A 24,187-nucleotide genomic window follows, 5' to 3' on the forward strand; every position below is an offset into this window, starting at 1 on the left:
ATAACAATGCAAAACCAATTGTCACTGTAATAACATACACAGGTATAGGTCATCAGAGTTCAGAGAGGCCATATAAACATAAGAAGAGAAATATTACATTATATCCCCCTCACAATTACAGTAACATAAGGGGAGAAATTATACGCCAGAAATAGTTTACCCGCCAGCGTCTTATTAGCGTTCCCATGGAGTCCCCACTATGGCAGGAACAATAACCAGAACAGTACAAAGGAAAACCTGCTCCGTCTGGTCACGACTATAGATAAAGCAGCGAAGTCCACAGAGCGGAGACGAATGGACAGCGACCAAACACACAACACGGGCAGAGATATCAACTGGTGAGCGGTCAGCCCCATATAACACCTCCGGGCAATGCAGGGGATTGGCCACGATCACCCCAAATACCTGAATTGAAAAAGTGGAGTTGGGACCCACCCGGCTCTCCCTACTAATGAACTTTCTCTTCTGCACCACGCTCCTCTCCCTTCTCTAGGCCACGGTCCTTATCCTACTCTGTGCTAATGTCCTTATGCTCTATGTGCCACAGTCCCCATCCTCCTCTGTTCCACGTTCCTTATACAACTCTGTGCAAAGGTCATCATGCTTTATTTGCCACGGTCCCCATCCTCCTCTGTGCCATGGTCCAGATCCTCCTCTGTGCCATGGTCCAGATCCTCCTCTGTGCCATGGTCCAGATCCTCCTCTGTGCCACAATCTCCTTCCTCCTCTGCGCCATGGTCCTCACCTCAAACCATGTCATGCCCTGTCTCTTCTCCTGCATCCTAATTGTGGAGTTATTTGTCCATTGTGTCTGTTACAATACATTATATAATGATCACCATCCTTTCTTGTGCAGCCTACAGGCAGAGGAGTCATCCATACATGGTGTCTTGTGTCTCCAGGCCATGCCTCGGGTTGCTGCCCCCAAGTCTCGGGGTGACAAGGCGCACTCAGTGACCGTAGCTCCGCTCCCACAAGTGGCCATAGATATCATCCCTGGACGCTTTACTGAAGATTACCATAACACCAAAGAAAGAGAAATACTGTATAGAGTGCACACCACATAAATATAATATAATTAATAATCTTTATTATTTACCAAATACAATACAAAATACACATAAAGGGCTAAAACCAATTAAAAAGCTAAACAAAGCATGACCCAACATGGGAGAGGGGCCATGAACCCCCCCTAACCAATGTCCTGTCCCTGTAATATACTCACTCCGTGTGGCTGTAGGTGCACAATATCAAGTCAATGTATAGCAACCGCTAAACAACTCTGAATAGTAACAAACAGGTACAATATGACTACTGAATAAAAAGAATAAATAAATGCAAACAGAGTATACAATATCACCAAATATTGGCAGCCACAGACAGAGGAACCATGTACACAGGGACAGGACCCCAGAGCCCCACGCGTTCCGTCACAATCGGTGACTTCTTGTGCAGCCTACGGGCAGAGGAGTCATCCATACATGGTGTCTTGTGTCTCCAGGCCATGCCTCGGGTTGCTGCCCCCAAGTCTCGGGGTGACAAGTCGCGCTCAGTGACCGTAGCTCCGCTCCCACAAGTGGCCATAGATATCATCCCTGGACGCTTTACTGAAGATGACTGGATGTCCATGGTGATGGCGGAGGACGAAGAAGGTGTGGTGGGAGACTTGGTGGATGCCCTTATGGACCGGGTCATGGAGGAGTGCCTGATGGTCCATCTTCAGCACCAGGTACCAGCAGATGGAATTATATATCTATATGAGGCGTTGTATGGAGTGGTATATATGTGTGTGTGTGTGTATATATATATCCTCCTCAACAATGAAATTGCAACACCAAGAAGGGCCATAAAGTTAAAGGGGTACTTCGCCCCTTGACATCTTATTCTTTATCCAAAGGATAGGATATAAGATGTCTGACCGCGGGGGTCCGGCCATTGGGACCCTCCCTGATCTCCGACTCAGCACTGCAGCGCTCTGAACATTTATGTTCAGAATGCCAGCTTTGCTAGGCTGTGAGGGGCCGTGGTTGTCATACCCCCTTTATTAATGTCTGTGACAGTCTAGTCTAGTCTTTCCATTCCCTTATTACTCTGGTTGCATGTCTACTGTATATGCTGTCCTCTATTGTGGTATCTACTATACCCAAATAAAAGGTTGGTACATATATAGTAGATAACACAATAGAGGGCAGTGCACTGTATATAATAGCTAACACAATAGAGGACAGTGCACTGTGTATAGTAGATAACACTATAGAGGACAGTGCTCTGTGTATAGTAGATAACACAATAGAGGACAATGTACTGTCCTCTATTGTATTATTTACTATACACAGTGCACTGTCCTCTACTGTGTTATCTACTATATATGTGCCAACCTTTTATTTGGCCCCTTTTTGAATATTGGCCCCAAATTTACTATGCACCAGTCCTGGGAACAGACTCCTTCCATTCTAAAAATGTTCATCACCCCTTTTACCTTTTTTAAATTTCCCTCATTGTGAACGACGTTAATGAAAAAAAAAATCCAAACCTTAGAATTGCAGTTTTTTTTTATCACGCTAGAAAAAAATGGAATAAAAAGTGTTCAAAAAGTCTGATTAATAACAAATTGGTAAAAGCTACAGATCATGTCGCAGTAAAAGTGCCCTCACACAGGCGCATATACGGAAATATCAAAAAGTTATAGGGGTCAGAAAATGTTTTTTTTTTAATCTAAAAAAGCTTGGAATTTTTTAAAAAGTATTAAATTATTACAGAAACTATACAAATTGGGTATTGTTGTAATTGCCCCAGCCTAAAGAATCAATATAACATGTCAGTTTGACCACATGGTGAATGGTGTAAAAAAAAGAACCTTCCCCCTATTTTCTAAATTGCATTTTCTTTCAATTTCACTTCACCTTTTTGGGAAAACGAAGGAACTTATTACAAAGTACAATAAAAGAGTTAGGGGATAAGTGTCTGATCCCGGGCATTCCGACCGCTGGGACCGCTGTGTGGCTAATGCACGTTTCGTCAACCTCACTAAGGTCGACAACACGCCCCCTTTATACAGCTCTATGGAAGAGGCAGGGATGCACGAATGCTGCATCTCCGCCTCTCCATTAAAGATACATGGAGGGGGGGTGTTCGCTGCGGCGTCATGCTGCGGCCGACACGCCTCCTGAGCAGCAGAGCCGGGGCCCCCATACCGGAGATCGGGGGGCGAGTCAGCGTTCGGACCCCTTGCTATCAGATACTTATCCTGTGTGCAAAAAGTGTTAGACTTGTCCTTAACCCCTCAACGACAATGGACGTAAATGGACGTCATGGTACGGTGGTACTTAGTACACCATGGCTTACATTTACGTCATGGACATGACCGCCAGCACCAGACCACTCGTGTCATGCGCGGCAGGTCCCGGCTGCTATCAGCAGCCAGGGACCCGCCGGTAATGGCGGACATCAGCGATCACGCTGATGTCCACCATTAACCCCTCAGATGCCGTGATCAATACAGATCACGGCATCTGCAGCAGTGCAGTACTTAAAATGGATGATCATCCAGCATGGCGGCCAGATGAAAATGTAAATCGCATGGCAGCCCAATAAAAATGTAAATCGTCCCTTTTTCCCATTTTACCCCCAAAAAGCGTAAAAAAAATTACTAAACATATTTTGTATTGCCGTGTGCGTAAAAGTCAGAACTATCAAAATATATTATTATTTATCCTGTACGGTGAACGGCGTTAACGTAAAAAAAAAAAAAAATAATTATAATTCAAAACTTTCTGCTTTTTTGTCACATTTTATTTAAAAAAATTTATAAAAAATTAATAAAAGTGGTAAAATTATAAAAAAGCATATAACTTGGGTATCATTTTAATCGTATTGACCCACAGAATAAAGAAAACTTCATTTTTACCGTAAAGTGTACAGCGTGAAAACAAAACCTTCCAAAATTTGCTAAATTGCGTTTTTCTTTTCAATTTCCCCACATAAATAATCATTTTTTTGTTGCGCCGTACATTTTATAGTACAATGATTGCTGACGCAAAAAACAAGCCCTCATATGGGTCCGTGGATGAAAATATAAAATAGTTATGATTTTTAGAAGGTGAGGAGGAAAAACGAAAATGCAAAAATAAAATTGGGCTGGTCCTTAAGGCCAAAATGGGCTTGATGGTTAAGGGGTTAAAGAACACTTTGGGAGTAGTTCTAATTTCTTTGGCAATGGGTCCCTTTGTCTCCATTTATGCTGCTTTTATCTGTTCTTTTACATTTTATTTTTCCTTATAGCTTTTAACCCTTTCTGATCCCATGAAGTATATTTACATCATGGGGCCGTTAAAGGGGTACTCCTGCGCTAAGACATCTTATCCCCTATCCAAAGGATAGGTGATAAGAGGCGTGATCGCGGGGGTCCCGCCGCTGGGGACCCCCGTGATCTTGCACGCAGCATCCCGTTACAATCAGTCCCCGGAGCATGTTCGCTCCGGGTCTGATTACTGACGATCACGGGGCCGGAGCATTGTGATGTCAAGGCCCCTCCCCTGTGTGACGTAACGCTCCACCCCCTCAATGCAAGCCTATGGGAGGGGGCGTGACAGCTGATCAGGCATCAGACATCTTATCCCCTATTCTTTGGATAGGGGATAAGATGTCTTAGTGCTGGAGTACCCCTTTAAAGGGGTATTCCAGGAATTTTTTTATTTGACTGTGCTACAGGGCCTGTAAAGTTACTGTAGTTCATAATATAGTGTCTGTACCTGTGTGTGACGGTTTTCTCACAATTCTTCTGTGATTTTCACCCCAATATTTATTTTTACCGGTATACAAAATGACTGTTGTCTCAGATTTTTCCCAGCTTGCAATGCGGCCGAGACCTGACATCACTAGTCAGCTGATGACAAGGAGCCTGCTGTAGCCACCCTGATTGAAAACAAGGTCTTTTGAATGGATGCAGCTCATTTATCAATGGGTGGGGTGGCTGATGTGTGGGAGGAAGTAAAATGGAATTATGGGATTTGTAGTTAAAAAAAGAAAACTCAAGCAGGAAATACCAGTTCACAAAAAGCTAGCCACATTATATTGGTAATCTCACAACATAGCCATTTAGCCCCAAGATAAGTGCAGATCCTTCCTAAGCATGTCCATTACTGCCTGCCAGGTACGTACTAAAATCACCTTATGGTGGATAACCCCTTTAAGGGTGTATGGAGGGGCCTCCTGACTATTGGGCCCCCGGCTGATTAGAGTAGCGGAGAGCCATTGTTAATGTACTGCATAGCTCTGTATAAGCAACTGAACGCTTGCTCATACAAAGCACACCAGTTCTACTCCCCAGAATATGGTGTAGAATGGGATAATATTTACAGTGTCCGTTTTGGTCTCGGTCTAACCTTGATTTGCTCGAGGAACAAGCGGTACGGCCATTTCTCTGTAAGCAGCCTACATCAAGCATATCTGGGACACCGTGCCCTAATGCATTCAGCGTGGCAGAACATTCCTCAGACAACTAGTAACAACCTCATTGATAGCCAAAGCATGTGAGTGCATGTTCACACTCATTTTAATCATTTGCATATTATTAACATGTCTACCGATTCTGTGGTTGCCATAATTCACCACCTTTTTCCTTCTTGGTGTTGCAATTTTAATATATGATTTGCATCTATATATATATATATATATATATATATATATATACACACACACCTTGTAATACATATGTGCATTTCTTGTCTCCTGTACTCGGCTTCTTCCAGCTGATCCCGTACACTGTCAGTCAGGCCCGGGAGGCCATGGTGCAGATGGTCCAGTGGACATTTGTGGCTAGAGATGAGGGAGATAAGGAGCCGGATATAGGAATGAGCGGGCAGGAGGAGCCACAGCCATGTCCACATGATTCGTGGGCACAGGGGTGTGTACCAGTCACAAAGCCGGCCAGTACACCCCGCTACAGCCAGCCTCAGGTATGTGAGGTCTCTTCCATATTTTCTGTATCCCTACAACCCTACATGACCTACAGACCCCAGCCTTTATCTCACCCTGTATACTAAACACCTACAGGTATTGTCTCCCATTACTGATATCCCAGAAGAAAAGGAGGCTCCGCCAGCAGAAGAGCCTCCGGGTGAAGAAGAGGGTCGACCTGTGTCCCCCCAGGAACAGATCCCCACTCCAAGAGTGGAGCCCGACACATCTCCTCCCCCCACACTACAGCCAATTATACAACCAACCCCTCCCACCGCACCGCCAAAGTCCAAGCCTCGATATCATCCCCATCGCGGTCCCCTCCGCTCTGCGGGTGTAAAGGAAATCACCAAGTCCCTGGAGGAGACAGAAAGGGAAATGTTATCTGAGCAACTCATCCGAGAAGAAACCTTTGTGGATGAAAACGTCCTTATCCTCCCTACGTCCTTACACAACATCCTGAAGATCCAGCTTGGGAGACCACCGCAGAAGAAAGACGTCGTCTACGACCAAGATGGAAACGTCCTGTCCATGCCCAAGGTGGAGATCTCCAGACTCCCGCAGCGACATGTCCGCCCTCGAATAGAAGTCCTGGATGTGGGCAGAGAATCGGAGGTCTCTGATGTACAGAGGAGGGGCCGCCAACTCCCCAGAAGAAGATCTCGAGTCAGCTCCTCTTCCTGTGAACCCCCGCAGATCACCTCACAGTGCACCGCTATAATGGACGGCCCTAGCCGGGCCCCTATGTCCTCTGCCATACTCCTAGACACTATGCCACTAACCCATGGGGTGATTCTTAGAGAGGGAGACATGACAGAGCGAGGGTCTGTGTACAGTCTACAAAAGAGGGAGCACCGCACAGAGAGGAGAGAACTGAGGCCCATCCGAGCCTCCATCCCCACACCCAGCCTCCGCGTAGAACAGCTCATAAAGAACAACATCCCCCAGGTGCAGCCCCTTGTCAGCTTCCTGTCACACTGAACTACGTCTGTCACCGGTATACAGCTCCATCATCAGTGTACAGCTCCGTCCTTATCATCAGTGTACAGCGCCATCTCCTCTGTGTGCCATATACCCACCATTACTTGTACATCACCATATCTAATAAATGCTACATCTCCATCTCCGGCTATATCAGTTATTTAAAAGTGAGCACCAAGCTGCACAGAGTATTTAAGTAGAGGAGTGTGCTTATCTCGTACTGTAGGTCACAAACAGAGAGTTGCACCATGAAGGAGCAGGGTCCCCAGCAGCGCAGAGTATTTCAGGAGAGGGGTGTCACAGCCTGAGAGTTATACAGTGTATTGTGCAGGCTCCTGACAGCGCAGAGTATTTCAGGAGAGGAGTGTCACAGCCTGAGAGTTATACAGTGTATTGTGCAGGCTCCTGACAGCGCAGAGTATTTCAGGAGAGGGGTGTCACAGCCTGAGAGTTATACAGTGTATTGTGCAGGCTCCTGACAGCACAGAGTATTTCAGGAGAGGAGTGTCACAGCCTGAGAGTTATACAGTGTATTGTGCAGGCTCCTGACAGCACAGAGTATTTCAGGAGAGGAGTGTCACAGCCTGAGAGTTATACAGTGTATTGTGCAGGCTCCTGACAGCGCAGAGTATTTCAGGAGAGGGGTGTCACAGCCTGAGAGTTATACAGTGTATTGTGCAGGCTCCTGACAGCACAGAGTATTTCAGGAGAGGGGTGTCACAGCCTGAGAGTTATACAGTGTATTGTGCAGGCTCCTGACAGCACAGAGTATTTCAGGAGAGGAGTGTCACAGCCTGAGAGTTATACAGTGTATTGTGCAGGCTCCTGACAGCGCAGAGTATTTCAGGAGAGGAGTGTCACAGCCTGAGAGTTATACAGTGTATTGTGCAGGCTCCTGACAGCACAGAGTATTTCAGGAGAGGAGTGTCACAGCCTGAGAGTTATACAGTGTATTGTGCAGGCTCCTGACAGCACAGAGTATTTCAGGAGAGGGGTGTCACAGCCTGAGAGTTATACAGTGTATTGTGCAGGCTCCTGACAGCACAGAGTATTTCAGGAGAGGAGTGTCACAGCCTGAGAGTTATACAGTGTATTGTGCAGGCTCCTGACAGCGCAGAGTATTTCAGGAGAGGAGTGTCACAGCCTGAGAGTTATACAGTGTATTGTGCAGGCTCCTGACAGCGCAGAGTATTTCAGGAGAGGAGTGTCACAGCCTGAGAGTTATACAGTGTATTGTGCAGGCTCCTGCCAGCACAGAGTATTTCAGGAGAGGGGTGTCACAGCCTGAGAGTTATACAGTGTATTGTGCAGGCTCCTGCCAGCACAGAGTATTTCAGGAGAGGAGTGTCACAGCCTGAGAGTTATACAGTGTATTGTGCAGGCTCCTGACAGCACAGAGTATTTCAGGAGAGGAGTGTCACAGCCTGAGAGTTATACAGTGTATTGTGCAGGCTCCTGCCAGCACAGAGTATTTCAGGAGAGGAGTGTCACAGCCTGAGAGTTATACAGTGTATTGTGCAGGCTCCTGACAGCACAGAGTATTTCAGGAGAGGAGTGTCACAGCCTGAGAGTTATACAGTGTATTGTGCAGGCTCCTGACAGCGCAGAGTATTTCAGGAGAGGGGTGTCACAGCCTGAGAGTTATACAGTGTATTGTGCAGGCTCCTGACAGCACAGAGTATTTCAGGAGAGGGGTGTCACAGCCTGAGAGTTATACAGTGTATTGTGCAGGCTCCTGACAGCACAGAGTATTTCAGGAGAGGAGTGTCACAGCCTGAGAGTTATACAGTGTATTGTGCAGGCTCCTGACAGCACAGAGTATTTCAGGAGAGGAGTGTCACAGCCTGAGAGTTATACAGTGTATTGTGCAGGCTCCTGACAGCACAGAGTATTTCAGGAGAGGAGTGTCACAGCCTGAGAGTTATATATTATGTTGAAGAGCCCCGTTCAGCAGCGCAGAGTATGTCAGCATGTGTGTCAGCGTGGATTATACATGTGCTTCTCTGATCTTGGCTGCAGATGTATCTGGTGAAAAGTTCAGGGTTTCCTGGCCTCACACCGTGTATATGACATTTCCTGTTATATTTTTGCTGGTATAGGGTGAGGGCCCCTGTGGGTGGAACATCCTGCTCTGCCTGATGCCTCCCCTAGGTTCTGCCAAATGTGTACATTGCGTCTCCTCATGGCTGATCCAACAATAATACTCTGTCCTTCTCCAGACTCCTTTTGCATCTCTTCCAGACTCCTCTGTCCCCTCCAGACTCCTCTGTCCTCCTCCAGACCCCTCTGTCCTCCAGACTCCTGTCCTCCTCCAGACCCCTATGTCCTCCTCCAGACCCCTCTGTCCTCCTCCAGACCCCTCTCCTTATCCTCCAGACCCCTATTTCCTCCTCCAGACCCTTCTGTCCTCCTCCAGACCCTTCTGTCCTCCTCCAGACCCTTCTGTCCCCTCCAGGCTCCACCCCCCTCTCCATACTCATCTGACCTCCTCTAGACCCCTTGCTACTCCTCCAGACATATCTAATTTGGGCTGCTTTGCCTCTACTTTTTCTCTATTTTAAACCCATAAAACTTATTGTTTAAAGGTTTATTAACTATTTTAAGAAAAGAAAAAGAAACTAAATTCCACCATGATTTTCCCAGAGCCTCATATGTGTCTGGTGAGAGGTTGTAGTAACTTGTTATCTTTGTTCTCTGGGTCGGTATGATAACACTGATAACAAATTATTTTTTTTTTCCCATCTATAAAGCTGTGTCAGGGCTTTCTGAAATGAGTAATTTTTTTCTATCGCCGCTATTTATAATTTTTTTTGCGTGCTTTTTAAAAATGTATGACTTCTGCATGCCAAAAACTGGCATACTTGGTTAAATGAATCCCAACTATGTGGTTCCATTCCTTCCTATTTTCAAGATCTCTGCTTGCTGTCAGTGGTTGAGTGCACCCTTGTCTACAGTGAGAGGCAGTAAACCTGTTTTCAGCTGTATCCAATTTTCAACAGTGCTCTGGGATCTACAATGTAGCAGTCTAGAATCCATAGCCACACCTCCTGGAGACCATGTGACTTATGACATATTGGCCCTCATTTACTATTACAAACCCGACAAGTTTTGTCGAGTTGTGCGCGAGATTCTGGCCAGAATTTGTCTGTCTGCGCCAGAATTTGCGCCAGAATTGAAAAAACCCGACTAACTCTCCATTTTACTGAAAAAACCCGAAAAAGGGGTGTGGCTATTGGGGAAAGGGGGTGTGGCCACCGAAAAGGGGCTTGTTCCCGACATTTTCACAAAAACCCAACATACTAAGGTTTCCACAGAAAATGTGGTGGATTTGAGCTGAGGAAAACCCTACAGATTGGAGCATGTGTAAAAAAAAAAAAAAGGAAAATGTAGGGAAACCTTAAATACCGTGGAAAAAAAATTATAGGGTATTAAAACCCACAAAGAAACCGACACTCCACTCTTAGTAAATCAGGGCCATTGTCTCTGGCCACATGGAACACTGAAAAAGGTGACAACAGTAAAATGAAAAGACTTTCACTACAGAACTTCTGGGTGTGGGTCCTGTGGGAAAACGGGACAAAGCGCCTGATGGAGGTAATTGTTAAAAATTACACAGTATTAATACTTTGCATCAGGAGCTCAACGGCTGAAGAATAAAACAATTCTGGAGTACCCCTTTAACCTGTTAACGACCTAGGACGTGTATACACCTCCTTGTGCCGTTAACAGTGTATGGCGGGGGCTCCTGACTCTAGCCCGCTCCATGTTGGGCGGCCCTTATATGGGTGTGTAGATGTAAAAATAAAAGAGTTATGGCTAAAAAACAAAAGTGCAACAATGAAAATTGGCCCAGTCCTTAACCCCTTAAGGACCAAGGACGTACCGGTACGTCCTTGGTCCTGCTCTTCCGATATAACGCGGGGTTACACAGTATCATGGCGGGCCCGCGTCATAGTGAAGCCGGGACCCGCCTCTAATAGCGCGCAGCGCCGATCGCGGCGCCGCGCGCTATTAACCCTTTAGCCGCGCGCTCAAAGCTGAGCCGCGCGGCTAAAAGTGAAAGTGAAAGTTCCCGGCTAGCTCAGTCGGGCTGTTCGGGATAGCCGCGGCTAATCGCGGCATCCCGAACAGCTGACAGGACAGCGGGAGGGCCCCTTTCTGCCTCCTCGCTGTCCGATCGCCGAATGACTGCTCAGTGCCTGAGATCCAGGCATGAGCAGTCATTCGGCAGAATCGTTGATCACTGGTTTCTTATGAGAAACCAGTGATCAACATAGAAGATCAGTGTGTGCAGTGTTATAGGTCCCTATGGGATAATAATGATCAGTATAAGAGATCAGTGTGTGCAGTGTTATAGGTCCCTATGGGATAATAATGATCAGTATAAGAGATCAGTGTGTGCAGTGTTATAGGTCCCTATGGGATAGCAATGATCAGTATAAGAGATCAGTGTGTGCAGTGTTATAGGTCCCTATGGGATAACAATGATCAGTATAAGAGATCAGTGTGTGCAGTGTTATAGGTCCCTATGGGACCTATAACACTGCAAAAAAAAAGTGGAAAAAAAAAGTGAATAAAGATCATTTAACTCCTCCCCTATTAAAAGTTTGAATCACCCCCCTTTTCCAATAAAAAAAAAAACAGTGTAAATAAAAATAAAAATAAACATATATGGTATCACCGCGTGCGTAAATGTCCGAATTATAAAAATATATCATTAATTAAACCGCTCGGTCAATGGCGTGCGCGCAAAAAAATTCCAAAGTCCAAAATAGTGCATTTTTGGTCACTTTTTATATCATTTAAAAATGAATAAAAAGTGATCAATAAGTCCTATCAATGCAAAAATGGTACCGTTAAAAACTTCAGATCACGGCGCAAAAAATGAGCGCTCATACCGCCCCATACACGGAAAAATAAAAAAGTTATAGGGGTCAGAAGATGACAATTTTAAACATATTAATTTTCCTGCATGTAGTTATGATTTTTTCCAGAAGTCCGACAAAATCAAACCTATATAAGTAGGGTATCATTTTAATCGTATGGACCTACAGAATACATATCAGGTGTCATTTTTACCGAAAAATGTACTACGTAGAAACGGAAGCCCCCAAAAATTACAAAACAGCATTTTTTTTTCAATTTTGTCGCACAATGATTTTTTTTCCCGCTTCACCATAGATTTTTGGGCAAAATGACTGATGTCATTACAAAGTAGAATTGGTGGCGCAAAAAATAAGTCATCATATGGATTTTTAGGTGTAAATTTGAAAGAGTTATGATTTTTTAAAGGCAAGGAGCAAAAAACGAAAATGCAAAAACGGAAAAACCTCCGGTCCTTAAGGGGTTAAGGAGTTAAGGTCATGTTCACACATCAGTATTCATGGTCAGTGCAGGAGTGACTCAAACACAGAGACAACAGACACTCCTCAACACTGAAATGGCCACACCAAGAAGGAAAAGCTGTGGAAAAACGATTCAAGGTATCTCGATTTATTCAGTATCAAGTAAGAGCTCCACGAGCAGAAATACAGGAATGTTCTGCCACGCTGAACGCACTTGGCTACGCAAATCATCAAAATCCACTTCTGGCAGCTTCCTTTGCAATTACCGACCATTGACGTCCCAGATGTGCGGGATGTGTGTTAGAGAATTCTGTTGTGGGAAGAACCATGAACACGAGTATCGCACAACCGTACTGCATTGACTTCATCCGATTTCTGAGGTTTCATGTGGCTGAAAAAAATTAGCTTTCTATCTGCCTTGTATACCCTTGAAGCTCCTCCCACATGCCACAGGTTGGCGCTAGGTGCTAAGAAATATTTAAACATTTGCAGATCTTGGCGACATCGGTAACTTCCTCATTTTGTCCTTCTTGGTTTTGCTATTTCTCTGTCGAGGAAGGTATAGTGGGTAGATTTGCCCGTCTTGTGTTTTACACTCCTTCCTGTTTCAGAGGTACTGCTGTGTGAACATGGCCGACAGTAATTATGTCATAAATGAGAAGATTGTGCCCGGGTGGTTATTGAACTCCCAGTCCGTTAATATATAACAACGTCCAGAGAGCCGTTCGTATGAAGGCTCTAGGACCCAGCAGTGAAGCAGAGGGTAGTAAGCGTACAAAGCACTAGTATCTGTACTAAACTCCTGACAGTCATGGAGCTGCCTTCCTTCCTCAGCCACCCAGTGTGGTTTGTGTGTTCTGTGGTCCTAGCTGTGGTGCTGCGTATGCAGAGGAAGGGTAACTGGGAGGCCCGCAAGTGCCGCGCCAACCTGACCGGGAAAACCGCCATTGTGACCGGAGCCAACACTGGTGAGTATCGGAAACTCAGAGGCTTCTGTATGCACTACAGCCCTGCGGAGTACCATGGTGCTACCTATAATGTGTGCATAGTGATCATAGTGCACTGTGAGTAAAATAGTCTCACTACTTCAAACTTAACCCCTTGAGGACGCTGCATTCTTTCGGACTTCAGGTCATTACATTTTACTTTTGCACACTTCACGATAACTATGAAATGTTTTTACTGAAGTGACACATTACTCTTCAGTCGGTGATAACTTTGTAATGTTTCTTATCTAAGTGATTCTGCATGTTTCTTCATGACAACAACCCATTTTTAGACACTCTTTAACATGTTTTTTTTAGGACATTAGAAGTTTCAAGAAAAATTCTAATTCATATTTTTAGGCTCCAGGTCAGGTCTGCACCCCTCAACATATTTACTGTAACAGCACTTAGAGAGTTTGTTTGCCTTGTTTTATAGGATTTATAGGGCCCTTATGAATGAGTAGAAAAAATGTCTAAGGCTTTTATAGGTGGTGTGTAATTTTAAGAGGGTTTGGTCAGAATCACAGCTGTGAGTGATGACTTTGGTAACACCCTGGGTATCGGGGGACATGACTAAGGCTCCATAGCCGCTGATGGATTTTTGGACGACTGAATGACGAAAATGTTTTATGCTCCTTGTTCGCTGTATGTTTCTTTTGGAGATGCCATACTTACCTGTCCCTGGTCCCCCGCAGCTCCATTCAGTCCACTGATCTGCTTAGTGATTGGCTGCGCTGACAGGTATAACTCTGCCCTGTAATGAATAATTCAGCCCCATAATTAGTAACACAGCCCTACAATTAATAACACCCCCTATAACTAGTAACACTGCCCTACAATAAATAACACCCTCTATAACTAGTAACACCGCCCTACAATTAATAACACCCCCTATAACTAGTAACACAGCCCTACAATTAATAACACCCCCTATAACTAGTAACACTGCCCTACAATAAATAACACCCCCTATAACTAGTAACACCGCCCTACAATAAATAACACCCTCTATAACTAGTAACACCGCCCTACAATTAATAACACCCCTCTATAACTAGTAACACTGCCCTACAATTAATAACACCCCCCTATAACTAGTAACACTGCCCTACAATTAACACCCCCCTATAACTAGTAACACCGCCCTACAATTAATAACACCCCCTATAACTAGTAACACAGCCCTACAACTAGTAACACCGCCCTACAATTAATGACACCCCCTATAACTAGTAACACCGCCCTACAATTAATAACACCCTCTATAACTAGTAGCACTGCCCTACAATTAATAACACCCCCTATAACTAGTAACACTGCCCTACAATTAATAACACCCCCTATAACTAGTAACACTGCCCTACAATTAATAACACCCCCTATAACTAGTAACACTGCCCTACAATTAATAACACCCCCTATAACTAGTAACACTGCCCTACAATTAATAACACCCCCTATAACTAGTAACACTGCCCTACAATTAATAACACCCCTCTATAACTAGTAACACTGCCCTACAATTAATAACACCCTTTATAACTAGTAACACTGCCCTACAATTAATAACACCCCCTATAACTAGTAACACCGCCCTACAATTAATAACACCCCCTATAACTAGTAACACCGCCCTACAATTAATAACACCCTCTATAACTAGTAACACTGCCCTACAATTAATAACACCCCGTTATAACTAGTAACACTGCCCTACAATTAATAACACCCTGTATAACTAGTAACACCGCCCTACAATTAATAACACCCCTCTATAACTAGTAACACCGCCCTACAATTAATAACACCCCCTATAACTAGTAACACTGCCCTACAATTAATAACACCCCCTATAACTAGTAACACTGCCCTACAATTAATAACACCCCTCTATAACTAGTAACACTGCCCTACAATTAATAATACCCCCCTATAACTAGTAACACAGCCCTACAATTAATAACACCCCCCTATAACTAGTAACACAGCCTACAATTAATAACACCCCTCTATAACTAGTAACACTGCCCTACAATTAATAACACCCCTCTATAACTAGTAACACTGCCCTACAATTAATAACACCCCCCTATAACTAGTAACACTGCCCTACAATTAATAACACCCCCTATAACTAGTAACACCGCCCTACAATTAATAACACCCTCTATAACTAGTAACACCGCCCTACAATTAATAACACCCCTCTATAACTAGTAACACCGCCCTACAATTAATAACACCCCCTATAACTAGTAACACCGCCCTACAATTAATAACACCCCCTATAACTAGTAACACCGCCCTACAATTAATAACGCCCCCTATAACTAGTAACACCGCCCTACAATTAATAACACCCCTCTATAACTAGTAACACTGCCCTACAATTAATAACACCCTTTATAACTAGTAACACTGCCCTACAATTAATAACACCCCCTATAACTAGTAACACTGCCCTACAATTAATAACACCCCCTATAACTAGTAACACCGCCCTACAATTAATAACACCCCCTATATCTAGTAACACTGCCCTACAATTAATAACACCCCCTATAACTAGTAACACTGCCCTACAATTAATAACACCCCCTATAACTAGTAACACTGCCCTACAATTAATAACACCCCTCTATAACTAGTAACACTGCCCTACAATTAATAACACCCCTCTATAACTAGTAACACTGCCCTACAATTAATAACACCCCTCTATAACTAGTAACACTGCCCTACAATTAATAACACCCTCTATAACTAGTAACACTGCCCTACAATTAATAACACCCCCTATAACTAGTAACACTGCCCTACAATTACCGGTAATAATATCCCTCTATAACTAGTAACACTGCCCGACAATTAATAACACCCTCTATAACTAGTAACACCGCCCTACAATTAATAACACCCCTCTATAACTAGTAACACTACCCTACAATTAATAACACCCCCCTATAACTAGTAACACTGCCCTACAATTAATAACACCCCTCTATAACTAGTAACACCGCCCTACAATTAATAACACCCCTCTATAACTAGTAACACTGCCCTACAATTAATAACACCCTCTATAACTAGTAACACTGCCCTACAATTAATAACACCCCTCTATAACTAGTAACACCGCCCTACAATTAATAACACCCCTCTATAACTAGTAACACAGCCCTACAATTAATAACACCCCAACACCCCTCTATAACTAGTAACACTGCCCTACAATTAATAACACCCCTCTATAACTAGTAACACTGCCCTACAATTAATAACACCCCTCTATAACTAGTAACACCGCCCTACAATTAATAACACCCCTCTATAACTAGTAACACCCCTCTATAACTAGTAACACTGCCCTACAATTAATAACACCCTCTATAACTAGTAACACCGCCCTACAATTAATAACACCCTCTATAACTAGTAACACCGCCCAACAATTAATAACACCCCCCTATAACTAGTAACACTGCCCTACAATTAATAACACCCCCTATAACTAGTAACACTGCCCTACAATTAATAACACCCCTCTATAACTAGTAACACTGCCCTACAATTAATAACACCCTCTATAACTAGTAACACTGCCCTACAATTAATAACACCCCCCCTATAACTAGTAACACCGCCCTACAATTAATAACACCCCTCTATAACTAGTAACACTGCCCTACAATTAATAACACCCCCCTATAACTAGTAACACTGCCCTACAATTAATAACACCCCTCTATAACTAGTAACACTGCCCTACAATTAATAACACCCCTCTATAACTAGTAACACCGCCCTACAATTAATAACACCCCCCTATAACTAGTAACACTGCCCTACAACTAGTAACACTGCCCTACAATTAATAACACCCCTCTATAACTAGTAACACTGCCCTACAATTAATAACACCCCTCTATAACTAGTAACACCGCCCTACAATTAATAACACCCCTCTATAACTAGTAACACTGCCCTACAATTAATAACACCCCCTATAACTAGTAACACTGCCCTACAATTAATAACACCCCCTATAACTAGTAACACCGCCCTACAATTAATAACACCCCCTATATCTAGTAACACTGCCCTACAATTAATAACACCCCCTATAACTAGTAACACTGCCCTACAATTAATAACACCCCCTATAACTAGTAACACTGCCCTACAATTAATAACACCCCTCTATAACTAGTAACACTGCCCTACAATTAATAACACCCCTCTATAACTAGTAACACTGCCCTACAATTAATAACACCCCTCTATAACTAGTAACACTGCCCTACAATTAATAACACCCTCTATAACTAGTAACACTGCCCTACAATTAATAACACCCCCTATAACTAGTAACACTGCCCTACAATTACCGGTAATAATACCCCTCTATAACTAGTAACACTGCCCGACAATTAATAACACCCTCTATAACTAGTAACACCGCCCTACAATTAATAACACCCCTCTATAACTAGTAACACTACCCTACAATTAATAACACCCCCCTATAACTAGTAACACTGCCCTACAATTAATAACACCCTTCTATAACTAGTAACACCGCCCTACAATTAATAACACCCCTCTATAACTAGTAACACTGCCCTACAATTAATAACACCCTCTATAACTAGTAACACTGCCCTACAATTAATAACACCCCTCTATAACTAGTAACACCGCCCTACAATTAATAACACCCCTCTATAACTAGTAACACAGCCCTACAATTAATAACACCCCAACACCCCTCTATAACTAGTAACACTGCCCTACAATTAATAACACCCCTCTATAACTAGTAACACTGCCCTACAATTAATAACACCCCTCTATAACTAGTAACACCGCCCTACAATTAATAACACCCCTCTATAACTAGTAACACCCCTCTATAACTAGTAACACTGCCCTACAATTAATAACACCCTCTATAACTAGTAACACCGCCCTACAATTAATAACACCCTCTATAACTAGTAACACCGCCCTACAATTAATAACACCCCCCTATAACTAGTAACACTGCCCTACAACTAGTAACACTGCCCTACAATTAATAACACCCCTCTATAACTAGTAACACTGCCCTACAATTAATAACACCCCTCTATAACTAGTAACACCGCCCTACAATTAATAACACCCCTCTATAACTAGTAACACAGCCCTACAATTAATAACACCCCTCTATAACTAGTAACACCGCCCTACAATTAATAACACCCCTCTATAACTAGTAACACTGCCCTACAATTAATAACACCCCCTATAACTAGTAACACCGCCCTACAATTAATAACACCCCTCTATAACTAGTAACACTGCCCTACAATTAATAACACCCCCCTATAACTAGTAACACCGCCCTACAATTAATAACACCCCTCTATAACTAGTAACACAGCCCTACAATTAATAACACCCCTCTATAACTAGTAACACAGCCCTACAATTAATAACACCCCTCTATAACTAGTAACACTGCCCTACAATTAATAACACCCCCTATAACTAGTAACACTGCCCTACAATTAATAACACCCTCTATAACTAGTAACACCGCCCTACAATTAATAACACCACCCCCCCCCCCCCCCCCCCCGCCTTAAAAAAACAGATTATGGCGCAAAAAAAATTTTCTTAAAAGTTCTGAATTTTTTAAAATAAGTAAAGCATGATGGAATGATACCAATTTGGTACTACTGTAAGTGGGCCAACCTAAAGTATGAAGATCACAAGTCAGTTTAGCCACATGGTGACCTGTAACTGGTAACAACGCCATGTAAATAGAGACAGCCCCCATAATCCATAACACAGACCTATAATTAATAACACTGCACGTAATTAGTAATACCTGAAAGTAGAGACACCTCCTTGACAATAGTGACACCACCCCATAATTAATAAAACCCTTTACCTGGTAATTAATTACTCCCCATAGACCCATAATGAATATCACCGCCCCATTATTGCTAATGTTGCTGTCAGTAACTTTTCAATAGTCTAGAACGTCTGATAATCGGGCAGCAGTCACGTCCCATTGGTTACAGACATGTTACTAGCAGCCTTGACATCGATGGGAAGATGAAAATCCTTGAACGGGAGAGAAACAACTAACAAAGTTCAGAGAAATCATGACGGGGTCAAAGTGCCGGCTCCATGGACCCGATACGTGGGGGAGGTGGAAGATCAGTATCAGACATAATGTTGTTAGGATCAGTACAGGATCTATATGGCTAATCTGGTGAAGGTTCAGTGTCTGTTCACACATTACCCAGGACTGAAGGACACACAGTAAAATGTTGTGGAGGATATAGGACTGTACAGACTGATACACAATCAGACACCTCTCCTGGTCATCACTGTATTATATATGGACCTGTCGTGTCCGTCTCCCTCCATGTATTGTCCATTACCTGACATTTAGGACAGATGATTCTGCAGGAGGTGGCTGTCTCATTGGAGATAAGAGATGCCCAGCAGGGAGAGGTCACCAGGGCCAGGGATGAGATCAAGGCCTAGGAGAGATAGAGGCGATGTACACAATATTAAATCCAGCCTTGGAGATGACACTGCCAGCCTCCTTTACAAGCCTATTACCATTGGCCTCAGAGAGGACACTGGGAGATTCACCCCCACCAATAGCCTCATCTACAGGCTTACTACCATTGGCCTTATGGAGGACACTGGGACATTCACCACCACCACCTGCCTCATGTACAAGCTTACTATCATTGGCTTGTGAGAGGATATTGGGACATTTACCCCCCACCAGCCTCATGTACAAACTTACTACCATTGGCCTGTGAGAGGACACTGGGAAATGTACCCCCCACCACCAGCCTCCTCTACAAGCCTACCACCATTGGCCTCATGGAGTACACTGGAACCCCCCCCAACCAGCCTCATGTACAAGCTTACTACCATTAGCCTCAGAGAGAACACTGGGACATTTACTCCCACCACCAGCCTCATCTACAAGCATACTACCATTGGCCTCATGGAGGACACTGGGACATTCATCCACACCACCAGCCTCATCCCCCAAGCGTACTAACATTGGCCTGAGAGAGGACACTGGGACATTCACCCCCCATGAGCCTCATCTACATGCTCACTACCAATGGCCACAGAGAGGACACTGGGACATCCACCCCCACCAGTGACCTCATCTACAAGCTTACAACCATTGGTCTGAGTGAGTCTACTTTTTTTTTTTTAAGAACCGAGGAACATGCTCTCGAATCACACAAAGTGCAAGAAAATGTGCAAATGTGTTACACTAAAAAAAGTTCACAAAGGATGCGGTCTATCACAAGCCCTTCTCCAATAGGAGAGAGGCCCCCCAACAAAAACCTTACCCTTCGCCTCTGGACCAAAAGATACCTGCAAGGTTCTTGGTTCCATGTCCCTTTTCCCCGAAGCTACTAAGGGACCACAGATGTTCCCGGCATCCCCCTTTGTGTCAGCCAAGGTATCTGCTCGCAGAGCCGATAATGGTCTGTACCCTGCCCGTGCAGGAGTACCCAGGGCTTTTGCAGGGAGGTGCGGAACCTGATGGCCACACACACCTCCCCTAGACGTAAAAAAGTGACAACAAATAAATAAATAAGTGAATGTGTGCAGGTATATTGCCCTGACATCTGGCCGGATCTATAAAAAATTTCTCTGATCCTAGCCAGAAGGCCGGGAATCAAGCGGTGAGTGCCACAAGGTGAAGAGATTATGGTGCCTGTGCTTCCACTCAGTGAGGCAATCCCAGTGAGTTTTGGCACCTCAGGGTCGACACTCCCCAAGGCACTTAAGTACCATGGCTCTAGACCCTCTCAGCCTCATGGTGAGACCCGGAGGACACAGGTCACATCGGGGCAGCCGTCGATACCTCAGAACCAGCTTCGGAACGCCCCGGTACACCTTCCCCCTACCATGCAGCACCCATCCCTACCAGCTCCACACCGGCGTCGCGTGCCACCGGCATGAAACTGATAAGAACAGATACTACACTTGATCTTATTTTTTATTTTTTTTAAAGAGCCGAGGCAAGTGCTCTCTATCACCCAAAGTGCAAGAAAAAGTGCAAACGTGTTACACTAAAAAACATGCACAAAAGATGCGGTCTATCGCTAAGCCCTTCTCCAACAGGAGAGAGGCCCCCCCAACAAACCTACCCTTCTCCAGGCCAAAAGGCACCTGCAAGGTTCCAGGTTCAATGTCCCTTTTCGCCGAAGCTAACAAGGGGCCTCAAATGCACCTGGCTTTAACCTAGGCGTTAACCAAGGTATCAGCCGTGGAGCCGTATACTGATTGCATCTTGACCGAAGCCAAGATGCCCAGGGGTTGTAGGTTGGCGAGGAACCGAATGGCCACACACACCTCCCCTAGACCGCCAGGTGGGACACCCAGAAGGGCTACTGCATCCTGACAAATCCTGTATACAAACAAAACACGCAAAGTGGTACAGTGACATACAAAAATAATAAGTGAATGAGTGCAGATATACTGCCCGGTCATCCGGCCGGATGTATAAAAATTTCCCTGAACCTACCCAGAAGGCTGGGATACCAAGGGTGAGTGCCAAAGGTGAAGAGTGTGTGGTGCAGTGTGTTCACTCAGTGAGCTTTAACACCCAGTGAGTTTCGGCACCTCAAGGTCACCACTCCCCGAGGCACAAATACCTCAGCTCTACACCCCCCAACCTCATGGCGATACCTGGAGGAAACAGATCACATCAGGGCAGCCATTGAGCTGGTTATGTGGCACCTGCCCAGGAACGCCCCGTTACACCTGCTCCTCAATGCAGCATCCATCCTACATCAATGGCAAATACTAAACCACTGATAAGAACAGATACTACACTTGATCTTAGCCAAAAGGACATTCACCCACACCACCAGCCTCATCCCCAAGTGTACTAACATTGGCCTGAGAGAGGACACTCTCTCAGGCCACGCTTACTACCAATGGCCACAGAGAGGACACTGGGACATCCACGCTCACCAGCGACCTCATCTACAAACTTACAATCATTGATCTGAGTGAGTCTACTTTTTTTTTTTTTAAGAGCCGAGGAACGTGCTCTCGAATCACACAAAGTGCAAGAAAAAGTGCAAACGTGTTACAATAAAAAAACGTGCACAAAGGATGCGGTCTATCAGCGACCTCATCTACAAGCTTACAACTATTGGTCTGAGTGAGTCTACCGGTACATTCACAAGCCTACTACCATTTGCAACAGAGAGGACACTGGGACATTTACCCTCTGCCTCATCCACAGTCTACCTCCATCAGTCTCAGGGATGGCACAGAGACATTTATTCCTGGCCTCATTCACAGTGGACCCAGTCTACTTCCATCGGCCCAATAGAGGACACTGAGACATTGACCCCCACCACCAACCTCATCTATAAGCCCACCACCATTGGCCTCAGAGTAGACACTCATCCACCAGTCTACCCAATCTACCTACATCAGCACCAGAGAAGACACGGGACATATACCCATGGCTTTATCCACCTAGACACATCGCTTCTTATTTTGACTTCTTCAGGGTGAACAAGATGATATGTGGGAGTAACCGCAGTGCTCAAGTGTTGTTCTCCACATCACCTCTAGAGAAATAAGAAGAAAAACGAATAACCAAAAAATAAATGCAACACACTATAAAATGGACGCACAACTAAAAAGAATTATTTTCCAAAAAGTGATAGAAATTTGACTAGAGCATGAAGCATGTGCTCTACATTGTGTGTCTTTTTGTACTTCATAACCAAAAAATTTCTATCAATTTTTGGAAATCTTTTTAGGTGTGCATCTATTTTATAGTGTGTTGCTTTTCTTTTTTGGTTATTCGTTGTTTGGATAGACACTCCGTGTTATAGATTATAGGTTGAGCCCCCCATTTCTGTATTATTATATGATGAAAACAAGTCAACCCTCATCCCATTATCATTAGGGGGAGGAGTCAGCAGTCATCTCATTATCATTAGAGGGAGGAGTCAGCAGTTATCTCATTATTAGAGGGAGGTGTCAGCAGTCATCTCATTATCATTAGAGGGAGGAGTCAGCATTCATCTCATTATCATTAGAGGGAGGAGTCAGCAGTCATCTCATTATTTGGGGGAGGAGTCAGCAGTCATCTCATTGTCATTAGAGGGAGGAGTCAGCAGAGGCATCTCATTATCATTAGGGGGAGGAGTCAGCAGAGTCATCTCATTATCATTAGAGGTAGGAGTCAGCAGTCATCTTATTATTAGAGGGATGGGTCAGGAGAGTCAACTTACTATCATTAGAGGGAGGGGTCAGCAGAGTCATCTCATTATCATTAGAGGGAGGGGTCAGGAGAGTCAACTTACTATCATTAGAGGGAGGGGTCAGCAGAGTCATCTCATTATCATTAGAGGGCGGAGTAAACAGAGTAATCTCATTATTAAAGGGAGGAGTCGGAGAGTCATTTTTATAATTAGAGGGAGGGGTCAGCAGAGTAATCATCATCAAAGGGAGGGGTCAGTAGAGTCATCTCAATATTATTAGAGGGTGGGGTCATCAGAGTCATCTCATTATCATTAGAGGGCAGGATCAGAAGAGTCATCTCATTATCATAAGAGGGCAGGGTCAGCATAGTCATCTCATTATCATTAGAGGGAGGGGTCAGGAGAGTCATCTTACTATCATTAGAGGGAGGGGTCAGGAGAGTCATCTTACTATAATTAGAGGGAGGGGTCAGCAGAGTCATCTCATTATCATTAGAGGGCAGAGTAAACAGAGTAATCTCATTATTTAAGGGAGGAGTCGGCAGAGTAATTTTTATAATTAGAGGGATAGGTCAGAAGAGTCATCATCATCAAAGGGAGGGGTCAGTAGAGTCATCTCTATATTATTAGAGGGCAGGGTCAGAAG

The 24,187-nt window shown here is 44.2% G+C and overlaps 2 protein-coding genes across 2 annotated transcripts in view; both read left to right on the forward strand.

Annotated features, from left to right (window-relative positions):
• Positions 1 to 1,501: 1,501 nt before the first annotated feature.
• Positions 1,502 to 7,074, forward strand: C1H2orf81 (chromosome 1 C2orf81 homolog; the record flags this gene model as incomplete). Its single annotated transcript, XM_056541937.1, is given in 3 exon segments — positions 1,502 to 1,729; positions 5,751 to 5,957; positions 6,055 to 7,074. Coding segments are annotated over 3 exon segments (1,320 nt in total), but the record flags the coding sequence as incomplete, so codon positions are not given.
• Positions 7,075 to 12,911: 5,837 nt separating this feature from the next.
• Positions 12,912 to 24,187, forward strand: part of LOC130293823 (retinol dehydrogenase 11-like) — a 28,715-nt gene continuing 17,439 nt past the window's right edge. Inside the window, exon 1 of the mRNA XM_056543002.1 lies at positions 12,912 to 13,252. Coding sequence (XP_056398977.1) covers positions 13,096 to 13,252 — 157 coding nt within the window. The 5' untranslated portion in view covers positions 12,912 to 13,095. The remainder of the gene's footprint in view (positions 13,253 to 24,187) is intronic.

The sequence above is a fragment of the Hyla sarda genome, chromosome 1 (assembly GCF_029499605.1).
Source record: "Hyla sarda isolate aHylSar1 chromosome 1, aHylSar1.hap1, whole genome shotgun sequence".
NCBI lineage: Eukaryota > Metazoa > Chordata > Amphibia > Anura > Hylidae > Hyla > Hyla sarda.